Genomic DNA, 21,191 nt, shown 5'->3' on the forward strand with positions numbered 1-21,191 from the left:
GATACCATTGAAAAAATACAGTCTGTACACATTGTAAACTGGTTGGTGTAAGGAAGGGTATTCAACCCTTAGAAACCATGCCTTTAAAAAAAAAAAACATAACGAAACTGAGACTTAGGGCAAGATATGTTCTTGGAGACCTTGAAAATGAATTTCAGTGCTCCTCAACACTTTTTGGCCAAGAAGTCATTTAGAATCATAAAAAATTTAGTTTATAACCATAATTTTTTTTTTTGTTATATCTTTATCTTTTAAATTAGATTTTCATTATTTTTGTTTCATTTTAATCTGCTTAATATATTCCTTTGAGTAGGTTTTTGAGAAGATGTCAGACTACAATCTTCTCCGAGTTGGTCAAAGAAGAAAGTCAGTAAACTGTAATTATATTTTGCCAGGTAATACTCCTTTTCCATATTTATTTATATAGCCATAACTATTTTTATTCAGCTGATAAGTTCACCCAACATTCTCCTCTGTTTTTCTTTTCAACTCTCACAACAATAAATCTGTTTCTTCTGTCATTCATATGAACTCCAGTGTCTTTTAATTTTTTGCTTTGCTTTTAATTAGGATAGATACCTTATAGAGCCTCTGACCCCTTATAGGCTTTCCGAGACAGGTTGGAGGGAAGGAGAAAGGATGTTATTCTCTAACCAGAGACCTTGTCTGAATATTTGCAGTAGATCAGATTCCACTAAAGAACATGATCTGAACTTGGATCATAAAGAGCTGGAACAAACATCACAAGGCATCTTGTTTGATGTTCTTACAGTTCTATCAATCTACCACTTTGGATTGCTACTTTTATATTTTGACCCTGAAAGGATGAAAGTCAATGTTGATATTCTATGTTGTGATGTCAAAGAGATACAAACACACACACACACACTTATGCACACATATATACATATATAAATATATATATATAAGACAAGTTATAGATAATAGTCATTACATATTTTCCCTTTATTAGAGCAAATTTGGCTTACAGCTGTCTCCAGTATTCATTACAGGTATGTTACTGATAGGTCTACAGATTAGTTGAGAGAAATTGAACAACTTAGAAAAATTAATGCTATTTTCGCCAGAGCCATTTCTGGTTATAACAAAGCAGAACACTGAAGGAATGGTAAATGCATGGGGTAGGGAGGAAAAGATATACACATACGATAGGCTTTTTCAGTTTCTGTCTACCAAATCCACTCACAAAGCTTTATTTGCAAATGTGTGCAACACCCAGACACCAAACTGGCCAGCTGACGACCAGCATGGTGAAGAACTGCCATGATGATAGAACATGCACCACGTCACTGGGGCAATGCAAATGCTACCGCTTATGCTATGCTTACCATGTGCCCTCACAAAACAGGACTAGAGTCAAGCTTGAGAGGGTCTTCTTTCCCCACCAATCCATCCAAGCCTGTTCCTTTGGTTGTGGTTTTGCTAGACAATAGATAGGGACAGTGGAAATCTCATTGATCCGTTCATGTGCATCACTAATTAGATGACGGCGCATTTGGCTACTTTATTTAACATATGACAATATATCCATTTCCCTATTTTTTTAACGTGGATGGTCCCATAATGCCCTGTCATTAGCAATGTCATGAACAGAAAATTAAGTGTCATTTCGAGATACCCAACTGTCCTGCCAAGCGGAAACAGTTAGATATATTCCAGATCATTACTGTCATTTTAACCCTTTCATTACCAGCCTGGCTGAAACCGACTCTGGCTCTGAGTACAAATGTTTTCATAAGTTTTGAATTAAAATCTTCCACCAAACCTTAGTCACAATTTATGTTCCTAACACTAGCTGAATGATAACTAAGTTATTTTACTAAATTCTTTGTTATATTTAAAGTAATTGAAAGAAATACAGAACATCTCAAAATAAATACAGTAATGAAAGGGTTAAAGTGGTTGGAGCTACTACCTATCATATAGCATTTAATGATCTAGCCTAATAGATATTTGAAGGCTAAGCCCTTGATATGTTATAAGTGTGAATCATTGCAGTCCTGCTGAGTAGTCGCTGAAATGGCTGACCCCAAATTTCCAAGGCACACAGCGCTTCATTCACAGGTGAGAACCAAGCACTGCAGTCACTGACAAGTCCATACACCTCTACCAGCCAATCAAACTCATAACGGAGCAGTGGAATGAGCGACTGATGTTTGCATACTTTCTCTTGAGCTACCTCATTCAAGACAGCTCACTGAGGATTACAAACACATTAATGCATAATCATATATAATCTTGTGTTTATTGCATGCCAATTCATCATCATCATCATCATCATCGTTTAACATTCGCTTTCCACGCTAGCATGGGTTGGATGATTTGACTGAGGGCTGGCGAACCAGATGGCTGCACCAGGCTCTAAACTTGATCTGGCAGAGTTTCTATGGCTGGATGCCCTTCCTAACGCCAACCACTCTGAGAGTGAAGTGGGCGCTTTTACGTGCCACCAGCACAAGTGCCAGTAAGGCGCTCTGGCAACAATCATGCTCGGATAGTGCTCTTAGCTGTTAATAATAAATATTTTTCTCCTGAAATACACTAGTAATACCAAAATTATCCCATGCTCTTAACCACTACGCCATATGCCCCAAGATTCTGAGTTCAATTCCAGGCAGTGACCTTAATAATAATAATCATAATAAGAATAATAATAATAATAATAATAATAACATCGAAAAATACCTTAGGAATGAGAACCTAAGTTTGAAATTTCCTCAAGATACCTGATGAAGGCTGGAGGGTATATCAGCCGAAACGTTGTGTTAACAACAAACAAGATGAGGACAAATATCCGTCAAATGTAAATAATGTAAATAATGTCCACTGAATTTTGTTGTTAGATGGAGAACAAGTACCATTCCTACATCTCTTTTGCATGCAAGTTACCCTGGCAATATGCAAATGTTCAAGTTTGCAAACATTATCCAAGATATGTTTATATAAATGATGGGTATAGCAAAAGAATCACAAAAAAAGGTGAGACAGAAGCTGTAATATTCATACTTTGACTGCCATTGGGTGCAAGTATGATTGTGTTGTATGGTTAAGAAGTTCTCTTAACCACATTGCAGTTTTGAGTTAGATCTCACTGTAACCTTTGGCCTGTGTCCTCTATCAGTCTTGGGTTGATCAAAACCGTGAGCAAATTACTGGGTTACTGAATTTCTGAAGGAGAGAATGACAAGGGAGTGTCTGTAACTCATTGGTGAACTAACATCATCATATGCTTCCAGGTTTGATCCCACTGCATGGTACTTTATTTAAAAAGGCATTGTGTGTGAGATGAAGGTGAGTTAGTTTGCAGCTCAGTTCAAGATTGTGACCTGGTATTTTGGGATGAGTCCACTTTGTTGCAAGTATCTGTGCCAAGTCTCTGGTATGTGGATACCTTCCCACCCACTGATCAGTTTTGGAGGTACAATAAAGGGTCATAGACAATGCCCTCTCTCCTACCTAAAAGATTGAAAAGAAAGTATTGGAGGCAATTCCAGAAATGTTTTAGTCTTATTAGAATTACACATCACTGAACTTGCATATACATCACTGCAGTAATGCTGAGAGAACTACTAACTAGATATAAATGTTGAAAAACAAATGCACTTTAGAGAGTCAATTAATGACAACAGTTACCCAGGGACATGAAAGGCATTGGTCAAGTTACTGTTACTATATTTAAGACAGAGTATTAAATGGTTATCATTATTATCATTACCATTTTTATGCCCACTTTACCATATTTACATTGCTTAGAAGAGTTCGTTCCAACATAGCTGCTCACCATTTGTTGTGTTCCTTTGTCAGGATGTTGTGTTCCTTTGTCCTACCTTCAGTGTTCACTATTTCTGCATATTCCTTCCTTCCTTCCTTCCTCCCCTTCCTCTCCCTCCTCTTTCCTTACCTATTCTCCTCCTCCTTCTTCCATAATTTCCTCCCACTTGGATCCCCTGGCACTTCTTTACCCTTCTCTTATCCATTTATATTATGTGTGTACCAGCATAGTCTTCTTTTTTGCACACTACAACTGATTCCTTTCATACCCTCTCTATTTCTCAGCTCATTTGTACCACTAACATTACACGTCCAGTGGAGAATGATTGCTTTATTTCTCTCTAGCCTTTGCATATCCTTTGCATTCAGTACCCATGTCTCACTATCACGTAGCATCTCACTTTGTATTCAAACACTGTACCATTTACCATTCACTTGATGAGAGAATATTATTGTTATCAACAGAAGCTGTAGCTCCTCTCTGTTCTTATTCTACTTACTATATTTTCTGAATATGCTCCACCACAATATTAGTTAATTATTAAAATTACCTAAGTTGGTGACTGGCACAATTGTTAGCAACATAATACAAAATGCTTGCAGTCCTTTACATCCTGAGTTTAAACCCTGCTAAAGTCAACTTTCACGATCAATAAACTAAAGTATCAATCAGTCAGGTACTGGGGTCAATGCAATAAACTTGTCACCTCCCCTCAAAATTACCAACCTTGAATCCTGCAATGGGCTGGTGTCCCATTCAGGGGAATGTTGTGATCTTAGTCCCTTATATGCCTTGGAAACTGGGTAACTGGTCTTATAAATCGAAGAACATAAGAGACAAAAGAACAAAAAGAATAATATTATTTAAACCATTCCAGCAAGGTATAAAAATACAGGCAATAATGACTAGATATGTTCTCATCTAGGCTAGTTGTTCACAACTGGGGTCCATATGGCCACTGAAGATCCATATAAAACTTTTAGTAGTAAATTGGGGATCCACAATAGAATTTTAAGGGTACCTGTTAAAATTATGCTTTAGATGTGACTGCGAAGACCCGACAAATGAAGTGAGTTCATGGCTCGCAGGATGGCCTGCTATGCTAACCTTGGATCATAGAATGACCCGCTGTTCTTGAGGAGACCTATTGAGTCAAGTACATCAACACCAACATCAAAATAAAAATCAAATGGAAATTGTAGTTAAGATACCCGTGCTAGTGGCACTTAAAAAGTACCATCCAAACGTGGCTGATGCCAGCGCTGCCTGACTGGCGTCCGTGTTGGTGACACGTAAAAAGCACCAACCGATCGTGGCCGTTTGCCAGCCTCCTCTGTTCTGGTGGCACGTAAAAAGCACCCACTATACTCACGGAGTGGTTGGCGTTAGGAAGGGCATCCAGCTGTAGAAACAGTACCAAATCAGATTGGAGCCTGGCGCAGCCTCCTGGCTTCCCAGACCCTGGTCGGACCGTCCAACCCATGCCAGCATGGAAAACGGACGTTAAACGATGATGATGATGATGTATGTATTGGTATTTATGGCAAAAAACACTAGGTTTCTTTCTCTAACATTTTATATAGTTCAACTTACACGAGTTAATGTGTGAAAAAGGAAATAGTTATTTTGAAAGAAGTTTCTATAAGATTTGTTTTTAAACATAGAATGGCTATGGGGGTCCACGAGAATAAAATGGTAATCAAAGGGGTCCATATATAAAAAATGGTTGAGAATCCCTGATCTAGGTCTTAATCAATTTTTAATTATAATCAACATTTTCCATGTTCCCCACCAAAAAATATAAACAAAAAGTTCTATAAATTAGTCAAGGTAATATATCTTTTACCTTATATCTTTTACTTGTTTCAGTCATTGGACTGTGGCCATGCTGGGGCACTGCATTGAGGAATTTTAGTCCAATTAACCCCCAGTACTTATTTTCATTTTTCAAGCTTGATACTTATTTGGTTGGTCTTTTTTGCTGAACCAATAAGTTACAGAGATATAAACACACCAACACTGGTTGTCAAGTGGTGGCGGGAGAAAAACAGCCTCAAAGACAGGTAGACAGACCCATATTCACACACACACAACAGGCTTCTTTCAGTCTCCATCTACAAAATCCTCTTACAAAGCTTTGGGCAGCTTGAGGCTATAATAGAAGACACTTGCTCAAGAGTAGGAGCGAACCTAAGACCATGTGGTTGGGAAGCAAACTTCTTACCACACAGCCAATTATTTATTTATTTATTTATTTATTTCCAGATTTACCTGGACCTCCTTCGCCACCCTCAGAGCCAATAAGGCCACCTGTTATTGCTGATAATCTAGATTTGACTAGACAGACAAATGAATCTGATAGACTTCAAGTTAAGCAAAACAGAAAAAAGAAAAAAGTGCGCAAACAAGTTAAGAATAAAGCAAGACGCAAAAACAGAAAGGAAAAACTTAGAAAGAAAGAAGATGTCTTAAGCCGGCAAAGGAGGTCTTATATATTACCTTCATCTACGTATGCTGATGCTGCAGAGCGTTTGAGGTAAACCTTTTCTTATAACTTTTACTTGTTTTCTTTATTAAATTATGACCATTCTGTGGCACCACTTTGAAGGGTGTTGTTATGGGAGAATTCTGAACACCTACATTTGACTGAAAGTGGACTATCTCTCTTTTTACTTGTTTCAGTCATTTGACTGTGGCCATGCTGGAGCACCACCTTTAGTTGAGCAAACCGACCCCAGGACTTACTCTTTGTAAGCCTAGTACTTATTCTATCGGTCTCTTTTGCCGAACCAGTAAGTTACGGGGATGTAAACACACCAGCATTGGTTGTCAAGTGATCTTGGGGGGACAAACACAGACACACAAACACACACACACACACACACACACATATATATATATATATATATATATATATATATATATATATATATATATATATATATACATATATACGACGGGCTTCTTTCAGTGTCTGTCTACCAAATCCACTCACAAGGCTTTGGTTGGCCCGAGGCTATAGCAGAAGACACTTGCCCAAAGTGCCACACAGTGGGACTGAACCTTGAACCATGTGGTTGGTAAGCAAGCTACTTACCACACAGTCACTCCCGTGCCTATTACTGTAAACGGACTATCAGTTTACAATAAATAAGGGCTGAGTGAACTGTCAGCAGGGGTAGTTAATGGTGTTCTTTCAGTCTCCATCTACCAAATCCTCTTACAAATCTTTGGTTCTCTTGAGGCTATAATAGAAGACACTTGCTCAAGAGTAGGGGTGAACTCGAGATCATGTGGCTGGGAAGCAAACTTCTTAGTACACAGCCGATTATTTATTTATTTAATCATTTATTTATTGTGTTAGTTTATCGTGTTAGTTCAACATGTGTTGGTTTAACAGTCAGTAGTTGAACAGTGAACACTGAGTATTGTACCTACATTCAAGTAGTACAGAGTACGTTCTGTCTTAACATATATTTCTGCAATAGGTTATTTTTAGATAATCACAACTAACTATTTATTTGTGTAATACTGTTTTACACCAGGTGTATACCCACATCATAACAGGTGTAGTCAAACAAATTGACACCAGTACTATTTTTAAAATCTGATACTTTTTGGATCTTTACCTTTTGACCGACAGATTTTAAAAATAATTTTTTGTAACTAAACACTTTCAAACTTGGGACACTGGTAGAATGTGTCATATAAAACATCTTTTACTCTTAGTGTTTTTGAGAAAAGCTTATATTTACGAAGTTATTTTACGTTAAAGTTGTAGCATTTCAGTAATTTCAACCAATCAATGACGTGTATTTAGCTGAATAAAATTATTGCCATTGTTTGTCAACAACAACCATCCTCAGCATTCTCATGTAGCACCCATCCACCATCTAAATGAGTTTCTTGGTCAGTGTCCAAGTCTCAGACCCGTACAACAGCACAGACTCCATTGCAGCAATAGCTAACTCTTACTTGTTTTTCAAGTAAGAGATATCTTTTATCTTTTATCTGTTTCAGTAATTAGACTGCAGCCATGCTGGGGCACTGCCTTAAATTTTTAGTCAAATGAATCAACCACAGTACTTATTGTTTAGGCCTGGTACTTATTCTATCAGTCATTTTTGCTGAACTGCTAAGTTTCGGAGATGTAAACACATTAACACCACTTTGTCAAGTAGTGATGGGGGCACAAACTGAGAGACAAAGACACACACACACACGCACACAAATATATATATATATATATATATATGACAGGATTCTTTCAGTTTCCATCTAACAAATCCACTCACAAAGCTTTGGCCAGCCTGAGACTATAGTAGAAGACACCTGCCCAAGGTGTCATGCAGTGGGACTGAACCTGGTAACAGAAATGGTATCTGGCCATAAAAAAAAATCTGCCTTAATAAATTCTGTCTGACCTATGCAAGCATGGAAAAGTGGGTCTTAAATGATGACATGATAATGATAATGATGATAATGGTGGGTTCTCATCTAGTTTTCAGCTATCAAATTTAAGCTATCACTAGGGATTGACCAATATGAAGCTACTGTAGAACACACTCACATGATGTATCATACAATGGAATTAAGGCCTGGAATATGCACAATCAGTGTACATATTGATTTCAAATTTTGATACAAGGCCAGCAATTTTGGGGAAGGGGTGGATCAATTACATTGCCCCTGGTGCTCAACTGATTCCTATTTTATTGACCCCAAAAGGATGGATAGCAAAGTCGGCCTCAACAGAATTTTAACTCAAAACATGAAGACAAGCAAAATGCTGCTTGGTGTGCTAACATTTCTGCCGGCTCACTGCCTTACAATCAGTCAGTGTACATATTGAGCCATAATTATAAAAGGACACTCAGATGGATTTTTATCATGCTAGTTATGATCAAAATAAGTGAGGCTGGAGTACCTCATTTATCTAGCAACAAAACAGGTAGAAATTAGACAGTGGAAGACAACCTTCCTGAAACTGACCTTACTTCTAAGATACTGCCTGTTTTAAAGTGCTCTAAATTAAAATCTTCCATCAAAATTTCATGTTAAATAATGTTCCAAAAACCATCTTAATAATGACAGTTAGTTTACTAAATTCTGGATAATATTCAAAATTAATCAAACTGAAGCAGTGTACTTAAGTAGAAATATGGCAACAGAAGGATCAAAGTACAGAGACAGTGTTCTTTTACATAAGAGTGGTTACAACAGAGTACTTCAGTATAAACATTTTAGGTTGCACCTTGGGTGTCTTTTATTGTAGCTTCAGGGCTGACCAAATCTTTGTGAGCAGATTTACTGAATGGAAACTGAAAGAAACTTGCTCCATGTGTTTGTGTGTGCGTGCATGCATACGTATGTGCATGCGTGTATGTTCTTGCTTTGAAAGCACATGATAGATTGAAATGATTGTTATTGTCATCCAAGCAGTATCATTCATTTTCAATCTTCTGTGGAAACATGTCTGACCATGGGGAAGTGTTAGCTTACTTGGACACTGATACACTACCTACAGGTAGGGTTTCTGCTCATAGAAAATCTTCCGCAATAGACTTCATCCAACCCATTCCAGCATGGAAAAGTAGATGTTAAAATGAGGATGAGGATGTTGTTTTCTAAAGAAATAATAAAGCAGCTAATTAATTTTGGTTAATTTCTTCTTTTTCACAATTGAGATTCTTATGTGAAAAGTTGCAGTAAATCATTTTAAGATGATTATCAGATAAATTTAATACAACTTAAGACTCAGTGTATATAAAGAATTACTTGATGTGAGATATAAGTAAAAGTCTAACCCTTTTGTTACCATATTTGTGTTGAAATGCACTGCTTTTGTTTCAGTTAAGTTTGAAAATAATGAAGAATTCAGTAAAATAACTTTTGTGTTTGGTATGTAGATTAACATGAAATTTCAATGAAGGTTTTATTTTAGATCACTCTAAAACTGAAAGTTTATAGCCAAAAAAAAAAGAAAGAAAACAAAATGGAAGTTTTTAGCAAGTTGGTGTCAAAAACATTAATTTTATTTTTATGTTGAGGTTTTCTAAACTAGCTTTAAAAATAAATATTTACTGTATAATCAATTACTTTTCTTTCTTTTTGTTTTAAAATCTAGGCCACAGGTTTGGCAGTACTTACTGATTTGACTTTAGAAACCAAGCCTTGTGGTTTTGATTATTTTCGAAATGGAGACAATATTGGTTTGCCTGGTATGTACTTCATGATCTTTTCAGTTCCATTTTTCTAACTAAATTTTAAATTTAAACTTACTTTGACAATTTTACATTGTCAAAAGGTTCACTCAAATGATAGTTCTTATCATTACCATACTCCTCAATCTCTATCTAATTATTGTAATCTAATCTACTTCAAGGAAACCTGCTTCAGTGTAGCCTATCTTGATGAAAGGCAACCTATCTCGTCCTTCATAACCTCTGATCTCTTGCTCTCATTTCCAAAAACTTTCAAAAAAACTAGAAACAGTTGTAAAATAATTATCTCCTTCAGCACTTTGGATTTTTTTTCTTTCTTTAGTAATGTAGAATAGACTGGTTTACAATTGTAGCAGAAGTGTTAAATAAAAGGACTGCTAGGTCTAAATAAAAATCCCTTTAATGAATCCTGTTTCTTTTTCTTTTTATTAAGCACAATCAGAGAACTATTTTGTGTATGTTTTTCATGACCTGTAGAAAACTACAACCACCATAGAACTAAATCTTTCAGAGACTTACTCTCACATGCCACCCACCAGTGGTGTCTCACTCTTGAGATCTTTGGTGAAAGTATTCACTTCATATAATCAGAGTCTACACTTTCTGAAGCATATTTGTAGAAAATTCTTTTTAAAAATGTTCATTTTCTGGAAGTTATGAGGCAACAAAGTCTGAGGTAAGGGCATACATCTGTAGGAATGCCTTTTACCCAGATTAATAATCCCTCACTAATAACTTTGTTTGTGTGTGTGTATGTATATGTGTGTGTGTGTGTGGTGTGTGTATGTATGTATATTTGTGTGTGTGTGTATGTATGTATGTATTATCATCATTATTATTATCATTATTGTCCATGCTGGCATGGGTTGGATGGTTTGACCAGAGCTGACAAGCTGGAGAACTTCACCAGACTCCAATCTGATTTGGCATGGTTTCTATGGCTGGATGCCCTTCCTAACACTAACCACTTAGAATGTACTGAGGGCTTTTCTGTAGCACCACCTCAAGTGCTTTTCACCACCAGAAGGGCTGGTCTTCACAATTCTACTGCAGAGTGACCTGGAGCTATAGTAGAAGACACTTTCCCAAACTGTCACATGGTGGGACTGAACCCAGAACCATGTAGTGAGGAAGCAAACCATTTACCAAGCAGCTACACCTGTTTGTGTATTAAAAAATATGAAATGCATTGTTTTGCTTGTACTGTTTCATAAGTGAAGAAATCCAATGTGAATTTAATTGCTGTTAGTTTTTCTTTTCTCTCTTAGGACCAATGTATCAATTCGGCCCTCTTGTAGATGTCGGAAGACCACTTACTATGAAACTTTCGGCGGGGCAATCAACACCTGACTCAACAGAAACACGTTCTTTCTTCCCAGAAACCTGGCTATGGGATATTGAAGTTGTTGGGTAATCCTACTCTTTTGTCATCATCGCTGTTGTTGTCATCATCATTACCATCATACCAAACATTGGTGCTAGTGGTGGCAGCAGCTGTAATAGCATCATTGTTTCCCCATTTTTTTCTTTTTTTGTTCTTTTTTTTTAATATTTTTGCCATGACCATATAGGTTGGATTGATTTGCTCTACAATGTATGAGGTATATTTTTTTTTTTTTTTTTCAACAATTTCAACTCTTACTCCCTGCAGAAACATATAATATTTTCATCTATTCTCTTGGATACACAAATGCATGTTATATTTTCACCTCGTCAGTACTTTCTGTAAAAAAGAAGTCAAACAAAAATGAGTAGAGGAAGGAATACTCTTGAGGTATTGATACTGAATATATTAATGTTTCTGAAATATGGGATAATCTTTCAGAGTATAACAAATTTAGTGAGTAGGAAATAAAATTTGCTAGCCAGTTGGTAGGTGGAAATTCTTAAGTAAATATCAATGGAAGTGTCTGCAAGAAATTGTCAATTTAGATAGCTTTTTCAAAACAGCAGAAAGCTACAATTGACTGCCATACTCCAAGAAACAGAGATTACTTTCTGAAGCCAGTGATATAAGGAGATATGTATCCTTTAATGGACCTATAGATCATATAATTGCTATTTCTTCTTATTATCCTTTAGACTCCAGGTATATTTGGAGAGTGAAGTGGCAAAGCACATTTCTGAGTGAATAAATGCTGTAAGAAATTTTTTTAAAAAGAAATTTCAATGAGTTGTATTGTAGTTTTTTTAAAGTTCACTGCCAAATGTATGCTTTAGAAATACACATATTGGAGTTGTTACAATAATGCTGAGTAGAAGAGTTCTGCATGTTCATAATGGAGAGGTTTTTTCTCTCTATGCTTTTGAAGCAGTGAGGTTTTTAGTGCAAGTATAACTCACATAACATTAGTTTTATTGAAGATCTAATGACATATACTGATAATATTAGAATGAAAATATAAAACTTCAGGGAGAATTGTACAATATTGAAAATCCTTTCCCATTTTTGCATTTATGAATATTAATGTTGCTATATATGTAATGCATTCTAGCTTTGAAGTCATTGACTTTTAATGTCATTTCAATAACAAACAGTATGATTAATAAAGGTTCTTTGTCATAAGATAAACTGGACATGTAGGTATTGACGCTATTAAGTTTTTTTGTTATGTTTGGGGATGGGTGGAATCTATAGTAATAAACTGCAATTTCTCACTAGGATATAACACCATCTTTTATCAATGATTTATGTGTCAAGATGTGTTGAGATGAACTTTGAAGCTATTGATTTTTAATATGTTATTTTAATAATGAACAGTATGATTAAAAAAAAGTTCTTTGCCATAAGATAAACTGGACATGTGCATATTGATTAAAAAAGTTTCTTTGCCATGAGATAAACTGGACATACTCTTTTGCTTGTTTCAGTCATTTGACTGTGGCCATGCTGGAGCACCGCCTTTAGTCGAGCAAATCGACCCCAGGACTTATTCTTTGTAAACTTAGTGCTTATTCTATTGGTCTCTTTTGCTGAACCACTAAGTTACAGGACATAAACACACCAGCCTCGGTTGTCAAGCGATGTTGGTGGGGACAAACACAGATACACAAACACACACGCTCATGCGTCTGACCATTCTGTCCGAAGTCAGACGCCATGATAGATCGTTAGCTACTACACGCATTTTTATCTCTCCTTGTTTCTCCTTTTTTTTCCTCTCATTTTTTTCTCTCCTTGTTTCTCTCCTTGTTTTTTCCTGTGTATCTTTCTGTGGAAGAGCGTAGGCTCGAAACGTAAAATACTTTTTCTATTCCTGAGCGCTATACTAATACATTTGTTTGTTTGTACACTACCTGCCTTCGTCTTTTGTTTATTTTCGTAAACTTTGCCTTTATATATATATATATATATATATATATATATATATACAACAAGCTTCTTTCAGTTTCCGTCTACTAAATCCACTCATTAGGCTTTGGACATGTATATATTGATGCTATTAAGTTTTTTTTTAATGTTTGAAGGTGGGTGGAATTTATATTAATGAACTGCAATTTCTCACTAGGGTAATATACCATCTTTTACTTACAATTTATGAATGTAGAGACAGGAAAAAAGAGTATTCAGTACATGCAACAGAAGTTATATTTCTTGTTAAAAGTTGATTGTCACCATCACTACTCATGAAAGAAAGACACACATAATGAAAAAACTCTGAGTTGTGATAAAGTATATCCTGAACTTTGTAAAATGCATATGACCATTGTTAGCATGTACTATGCTTTTGCTAATTGATCTAGGTGCCTATGTTGTCAGGAGCAGACATAAGAACCCTCTCTGCCACCATGATCTTTGAGCCAGCATGACAATGATAGTGTGACAGCTGGAAGGAAGAAGAGCTGTACCAGCATTCAGCTGGTACACATTTTCATTTGAGAAGACTAGTGAAATATGAAATAAAGTGGCCCTGCTCGATAACATAATATACTACCAGGTCCAAGTATTGAACTTATGCTCTTATGACCTTGAGCTTACTGTCTTAACCAGATGACCACTTGCCTTCACCCCCCCCCTCCACACACACACACTCACATTCACTCTATTTATTTTCTATAACAGGCTTTATTGCAATTTCTGTCCACTAAATCTATACACAAGGCACTTGTCAGGCTAGAGCTATAGTAGAAGATAATGGTCCAAGGCGATCACTGTGAGGCAGGACTTAAAACCATCCAGTTTCAAAGTAGACTTCTTAAATTTACACCTATGTCTGCTCCTACCTACATATACTAATAACTAGATACTGATTCAGTTATTTCTCTTCTTGATTACTTTATTTTAATTTAAATGTACCAAGATATTCTTTTCTATCTCTGATGTATAAAACTAAGGCATGTAATGCTTTTGGTTGTCAACTGCAGGCCTGATGGAATGTTTACTACAAATAAGAAAGTTCCAGATACTATTACAACTTGGATTGGAAATGCAATTTGCTCCAATAAAGAAGCTGGCATTGGGGTTTCAGAACAAGTCAGTTTTAATGTTTTCAAACCATTTTTTGTATCATACACTTTACCATATTCTGCAGTTCGTGGGGAAAAAGTACCATTGATTATATCAGTGTTCAACTACCTGACTTCATGTTTAACTGTAAGTATACACACTATATTATTTCTTTTGTTTATTTACTGTTTTCTTTTTTTTTTTTTTTTTTTACTGGTTTTAGTTTTTATACTATAGACATACTGGAGCACCATCTTTGGTGTGGAGTGGGGTGGTTAGTTAAATTTATTGTCCCCCAAAACTTTGTTTGGTACTTATTTAGTCCTACTTCATATAACGGCACCTTTATTGCATGGAAAAAATGCCATAAAGTAGTTTTGTTTAACCCTTTAACATTCAGATTCTCTGTCAAATGTATTGCTTATTTATCAACAGTGTTTTGAATTAACCATGCATTATCGCGTAGCTTTAAGATTTCAATGATGTGATTGTTTATTTTTAGAATGACATTGTAGGGTAGGTGTGAAAGGCTGGATCTGGTCAGTTTGAACATAAAACAGGAAGAATATTTCGGCTAGCTTTGCTACTTTAAATGCTAGAGGGTTAATGTATTTATTTACCAGTAATCACACACACACACACACACACACACACCACACACACACACACACACACACACACACTCATGCACACACATTCACCCTCACACACAGACACACACTATTTATTATTATTGCTTCCTCAATAACTAAGAACTGTGAAAATTAACTGAATATAATACTCAATACATGATGTAGAAATTGTTGTGTGATGGAGGAAAAAGACAACAGGCTGTGATGAGCTATGTGGTGTTGGCGGAGAGGATTGCAAATGAGGTAAATGGAAGTGAAGACTGCAGGGGCCGGCGGAAGAGCCACAAGCGCATGCATGGGCAGGAAGCACGTGGGGCAAGTTCAAGGAGAGACGACAAGTGGGGAATGATGTGTTTTTCTTTTCTTTTTTTGTTATGGGCTGAAATAGCTTGTTGTGTGATGGAAGAAAAAGAAAACAGAAAAAAAGTAAAAGAGAGAAAGAAATACAGAGACCTTACCTGTTGACCGAGGTGGGATGAGCGATCACTGTCCTTATCATGAAGAAAAACATGTCGTTCCCCACTTGCTGCCTCTCCTTAAGCTGTTCTCGGCCTAACCTACTATCATTCAAGCATGATAAAATTGTTGCCCCTGTTGGGAGTGAGTGTAATGTAAGCATTGTAAATATAAGTATTAGTGCCGCTGGACTGGCTCCTGCTCAGGTGGCATGTAAAAAACATCATTTGAGTGTGGCCGTTGCCAGTACCACCTGACTGGCCCTTGTGCCGGTGGCACGTAAAAACGCCAACTACACTCTCGGAGTGGTTGGCGATAGGAAGGGCATCCAGCTGTAGAAACTCTGCCAGATCAGATTGGAGTCTGGTGCAGCCATCTGGTTCGCCAGACTTTGGTCAAATCGTCCAACCCATGCTAGCATGGAAAGCAGACGTTAAACGATGATGATGATGATAATTTCTTCAAACATAAATAGGTCAATGTTTAAATTAAGTAAATGAACTGCTATTGGTTAGTCCATTATACATGGAGAAAAAGGGATAGGTGATTTGTTAATTTAGTAAGTAACACATCTTCCGGTACATGCAGCAGTGTGGGTAATAGCTGATGGTGGTAGTGGTGGGAGCTATGCAAATCTTCTTGTACAGAAGCAAGGCAGAACCATGTAGGAGTTTCCAGTTTAAGAGAAGAGGTTTCCGGTATAGGTGGTAGGAATGGGAATGGGTGGGTGCATTGCAGACAAGTAAAAGACAAGCTTCACCTCATATATATATATATATATATATATATATATATATATATATATACATATTACAGGTGAAGCTACAATTGGTAATCTCCAAAATCTCTGTTATTTACAAATATCCTAATAAAACCAGCCTGTGTAGGTGGTTTGTTAATTTGCTAAGTAACACATCTTCTGGTGCATGCAGCAGTGTGAATGATTGCTGGTGGTGGTAGTGGTGGTGGTGGTGGTGGTGGGGCGCTATGCAAGTCTTCTGGTTCAGAAGCAAAGCAGGGCCGTATAAAAAAAGAGATTCCCGGTACAGGTAGTGGGGGGTTGGAATGGGTAGGTGCATCACGGATAAGTGAAAGGCCGCTTCATTTCATATATATATATACATATTACAGGTGAAGCTACAGTTGGTGACCTCCAAAGACTTTGTTATTCACAAACATCCTAATAAAACCAGCCTGTGTATCTGCAGTGACAAGCCTCAAGTTGTTGAGTATGTTATCATTCCACAAGAAATTGGTGAAATCGACATCAATGTCACAGTGAGTATCTACTTTATACTTTATTTAGAATGTAGTGAATTGCATCTATGTAATTCAGAAGGGCTGTCTGGCCCTTTTAAGCTTCATGTATCAACTTATTTTTGCCAGCTGAATGAACTGGAGTAATATGAAATAAAGTATCTTACTTATAGACTCATCGCTTTTTTTTAGACGATGAGCAATGGCTAGAGAAATAGTGAGTTTTAGTTAATAACCAGTTGATCTAGCAAGCAGGGCCTCATATCAGTGAGGGTGGGTGGGTCGCGCATTGATGCCATCAAGAGGTAGGCCCCCGAAACGGCGCGCATTCTCTCCTGATGACCCCCATACACTTGCTGGCTTCCGGTATGTGGAGTTCTCGACTGGTAGCACTTGCATGTGCAAGTTGTTTGCAAGATCAAACTCATGCTTCTACGATCATCAGCCAAATACTCCTAAGCCACACACCTGATGGTGATGAATCTTTTACAAAATATCAGTTTAGAATTATAAATTATAAATGCTAGAGAAAAAGAAAACAAATCAAATTAGCTTATTATTAGTAAAAAGATAAGGCAGTGAAATGACAAATTGCTTAGTGGCATTTCGTCTGTCTTTACATTCTGAGATCAAATTCTGCTGAGATTGACCTTGTCTTTCTCTTTTTCAGTGGTCAATAATATACCAGTTGAGTACTGGTGTTAATGTAATTGACAAGTCTCCACCCCCAGATTTCAGGCTGTGTGCCTATAGCAGAAAGAATTATTTGTAAAAGGATAAGTTTAATATACAAATTGATTTTTGCCAAAACAGACCACAACTACTCTTCTCAAAATATTATTGTTAGAATTTGATTTAATATTATTATAATTGTTATTAATTATTCTTGAAACAATTTTTCAGTTTTTCATAGTTTTACACTTTTACTTGTTTTAGTCATTTGACTGCGGCCATACTGGAGCACCGCCTTTAGTCAAGCAAACTGACTCCAGGACTTATTCTTTGTAAGCCTATTTGCTGAACCACTAGGTTACAGGGACTTAAACACACCAGCATCGGTTGTCACGCGATGGTGGGGTGGGGTGGGGTGGACAAATGCACACACACACACACACATAACAGATTCATGCTAAGAGTTGCTGAAGCATGGAACAGACTGCCGGCATCAGTTGTTAGTTGTCGGAGCATTGCATCCTTCAAAACGTCCATGCATCCTGAGATTCGCCAATGCTACAACTGATTTCCCCCCTCCATACACACGCAAACATGTATCTCACTCATACATTGTTCGCTTTCCAGACATTTGTGCATTACTGCATATACTTTATATGCACTTTTGACAAGTTGTGGTACACCTGAGCATTGTATACAATAATTTCATTATATTATATATATATATGACGGGCTTCTTTCAGTTTCCATCTACTAAATCCACTCACAAGGCTTTGGTTGGCCCGAGGCTATAGTAGAAGACACTTGCCCAAGGTGCCACGCAGTGGGGCTGAACCCAGAACCATGTGGTTGGTAAGCAAGCTACTTACCATGCAACCACTCCTGTGCCTATAGTTTTATGACTTTCTTTCTTTTTTTTATTTTTCTTAGGCGAAAGCATTGAATGAGAGAAGTTCATGTGATTCCAAAGGATTTCAAATCAAGCAGAGTTCTGAAGATAATTTATCAAGGAAACTTCTTATAACAGTAAGAGCCTCATCACTTGTCACCTATTAGATCATTTTCTTGATAATATCATTTAGAGTTATCCTAAAAAGCTTGTATATGTAATTATATGTGTGCTAACATAATCAGCGAAGTGAGCCAAAAAATAGGTACCTTATCAACTGAAATTATAATAATTCTGCTTGTTCCTTCGTTACTTAGCCCATCTGCAACACTTTTACATGATTAGTTGAAGAGGGGAGGGGGAGGAGAGCGATCGGGACGGGAGGGAGAGGAAGGGAGAGATGGGAATGGGAAGGTAAAGGTGGTGGTAAGTGAAATGTGTAATTTGTTTTTAACTAAGTTGTTTTCCTCCATTACTTAGCCCGTCTGTAATGCTTTCACACGATTAGTTGAAGGGAAGGTGAAGAGCAAAAGAAAAAGAGAGTAAGGTGAAGAGCGAGGGAAAAGTCTATAAAATTGTGCATAAAGTATATAAAGTGTATATATAAAGTACATTAAGTAATCATCGTATTCCAATTTCCTTCACTTTTCAATGAATAGCAGATGAGCAACTATCTTTTGATGCAGATACAACACAGGCTATGCCTTCAGATGTTTTCAATAAAGCTTTCAGAAATATCCCAATAAGTTTACTGTTAATTCCGTGAAATATTCATTAGTCTTGCTAGTAAATCATTGACATTAATGAGAATTCATGTTAAGAAAGGCAAGGGAGAAAATTCAGAAATTTATATTGATTAAAAATTAAACAGACACAGGAAACTTTCTTCATCTTGTTCAGAACATACTTCTCCAATTAGGATAACAAGGTACCAAACTATTTTCTACCTTTTGGGAACTTTCTGAACATTCAAGACAATCTGTTTCTTATGTGTTCTTAGTGTTTATTGCTCCTGCACATCTGCTGCATAAAAACTCTACTTTCTCTGTTAACCTTCAAGTGACTCCACTGCACCTCTTGTGTGTCCATTGTTTGTATTGAGTGCATATGATAAAATTTCTACCAGCACCTTTCCTACATACAGAACAGGGCCATTTTCTTGATGTGAGTAGAGTCCTGACTGTTTTCCTACCTACTAGAACTTTGGTCTTTGATAAGTTAATTTTAAAGCCCTTTGATTCCAGGTTTTACTAGCACAGGTTCCAGAGGGATGGAGGTAGAGGCATAAGATGTTCAGGCAGCCCTTGAGTGCCACAACTTTGGTCTTTGATAAGTTAATTTTAAAGCCCTTTGATTCCAGGTTTTACTAGCACAGGTTCAAGAGGGATGGAGGTAGAGGCGTAAGATGTTCAGGCAGCCCTTGAGTGCCACATGGTGTCCCTTAGACAACACTTAATGAACAGCAAATAGAGAAATGAGTGTATTATGTGGATACTCAACAGTGAAGGTAAAAGCATAGAGATTAGGCAGAAAACTTATGATCAAATACCCCAAGTTTATAGCTGCTCCATGTGAACCAAGGGGGACTTGACCCACCTTCTTAAATAGAGACTTGGAAACAAAATACTTATGATACCTATAACAAGTTATGCATGGATACATATTCCATTAGCTAGAGAAAACCGGTAACATTGGCAGGAATAGCAGCCTTTCTTAGATCAGTGTTAAGTACATCACCTTTCATCTGGAGAGTTATATCTTTGCTATCCAAGAATAGGAGATAGCTACTAAATAACTAATTCACAAAAGAGATGAGGATGTCTCCACATTCTGATAGAAACAGTGATTGTGACATTCCAATGTGAAAGATATCACTCATATCACTAATAGCTGTTCAAAAATGTGTGCAAGATATTACCTTTCCCTGAGACAGGACATTGTTATTAAGACAGTCTACAATGTACATACAAAAGGCACACCTGAACCACAAATTGTCCACATCTTTAGAATTCAAGAGACTACTGGTGGTACATTCCAATAAAAGTAGTAACTTTATATAAGCACAACAGGCCAGATATGGAACAAGAAGGAAAAATTGTGCGACTTTGTAGAAAGATTGCACAACTTTGTATGTGTGTGTGCACGTGAGTGCACATATATGTATATATACAGGGGTTGGACAAAATAATGGAAACACCTAGTATCATAATTTTGAAATATCTATAAAATCGTCAAACACTTGTTTATTTTTATGTTTTTTTGATTTATTATTAGTGTTGCTTAATATGTTTTGCTAAAATTGATGTTTCTTTTCAGATATCATCAGAGAAAGGTAATTAAAATTTATTAAAATGACAGATCTATTAGACTTTCAAAGAGGTCAAATTGTTGGTGCTCGTATGGCAGGTGCTAGCATAATGAAAACAGCCAAAATGTTTGGTGTATCAAGAAGTACTGTCTCAAAAGTAATGACAGTCTTTGAGAAAGAGGGAAAAGCCGCTTCGTCAAAACAAAACTCCGGAAGAAAACTTTCAGATAGGGAATGTCAGACTCTTACACAAATTGTTAGAAAGGATCACAAAAATACAGCTCCCAAAATTACTGCAGTGCTTAATGCCCACCTTGAGAAGCCAGTTTGCACAAAAACTGTTTGCTGGGAGCTGCACAAAACCAGATTTCATGGGAGAGCTGCAATCAGAAAACCATTTACTTTCAAAAACAAACATTGCAAAGCATTTAGAGTGGAGTAAAAAAAACCTGCAGAATTGGTCCCTAGAGCAGTGGAAGAATGTTATTTTCTTGGACGTGTCATCCTTTACCT

The 21,191-nt window shown here is 36.8% G+C and overlaps 1 protein-coding gene across 1 annotated transcript in view; it reads left to right on the top strand.

Annotated features, from left to right (window-relative positions):
* Positions 1-21,191, top strand: part of LOC115213265 (pregnancy zone protein) — a 148,459-nt gene that overhangs the window by 68,770 nt on the left and 58,498 nt on the right. Inside the window, exons 16-23 of the mRNA XM_029782199.2 lie at positions 314-395; positions 6,059-6,329; positions 7,171-7,192; positions 9,921-10,014; positions 11,286-11,427; positions 14,383-14,611; positions 16,684-16,830; positions 18,412-18,507. Coding sequence (XP_029638059.1) covers positions 314-395; positions 6,059-6,329; positions 7,171-7,192; positions 9,921-10,014; positions 11,286-11,427; positions 14,383-14,611; positions 16,684-16,830; positions 18,412-18,507 — 1,083 coding nt within the window. The remainder of the gene's footprint in view (positions 1-313; positions 396-6,058; positions 6,330-7,170; positions 7,193-9,920; positions 10,015-11,285; positions 11,428-14,382; positions 14,612-16,683; positions 16,831-18,411; positions 18,508-21,191) is intronic.

Source organism: Octopus sinensis, linkage group LG6 (assembly GCF_006345805.1).
Source record: "Octopus sinensis linkage group LG6, ASM634580v1, whole genome shotgun sequence".
NCBI classification, from domain to species: Eukaryota; Metazoa; Mollusca; class Cephalopoda; order Octopoda; family Octopodidae; genus Octopus; species Octopus sinensis.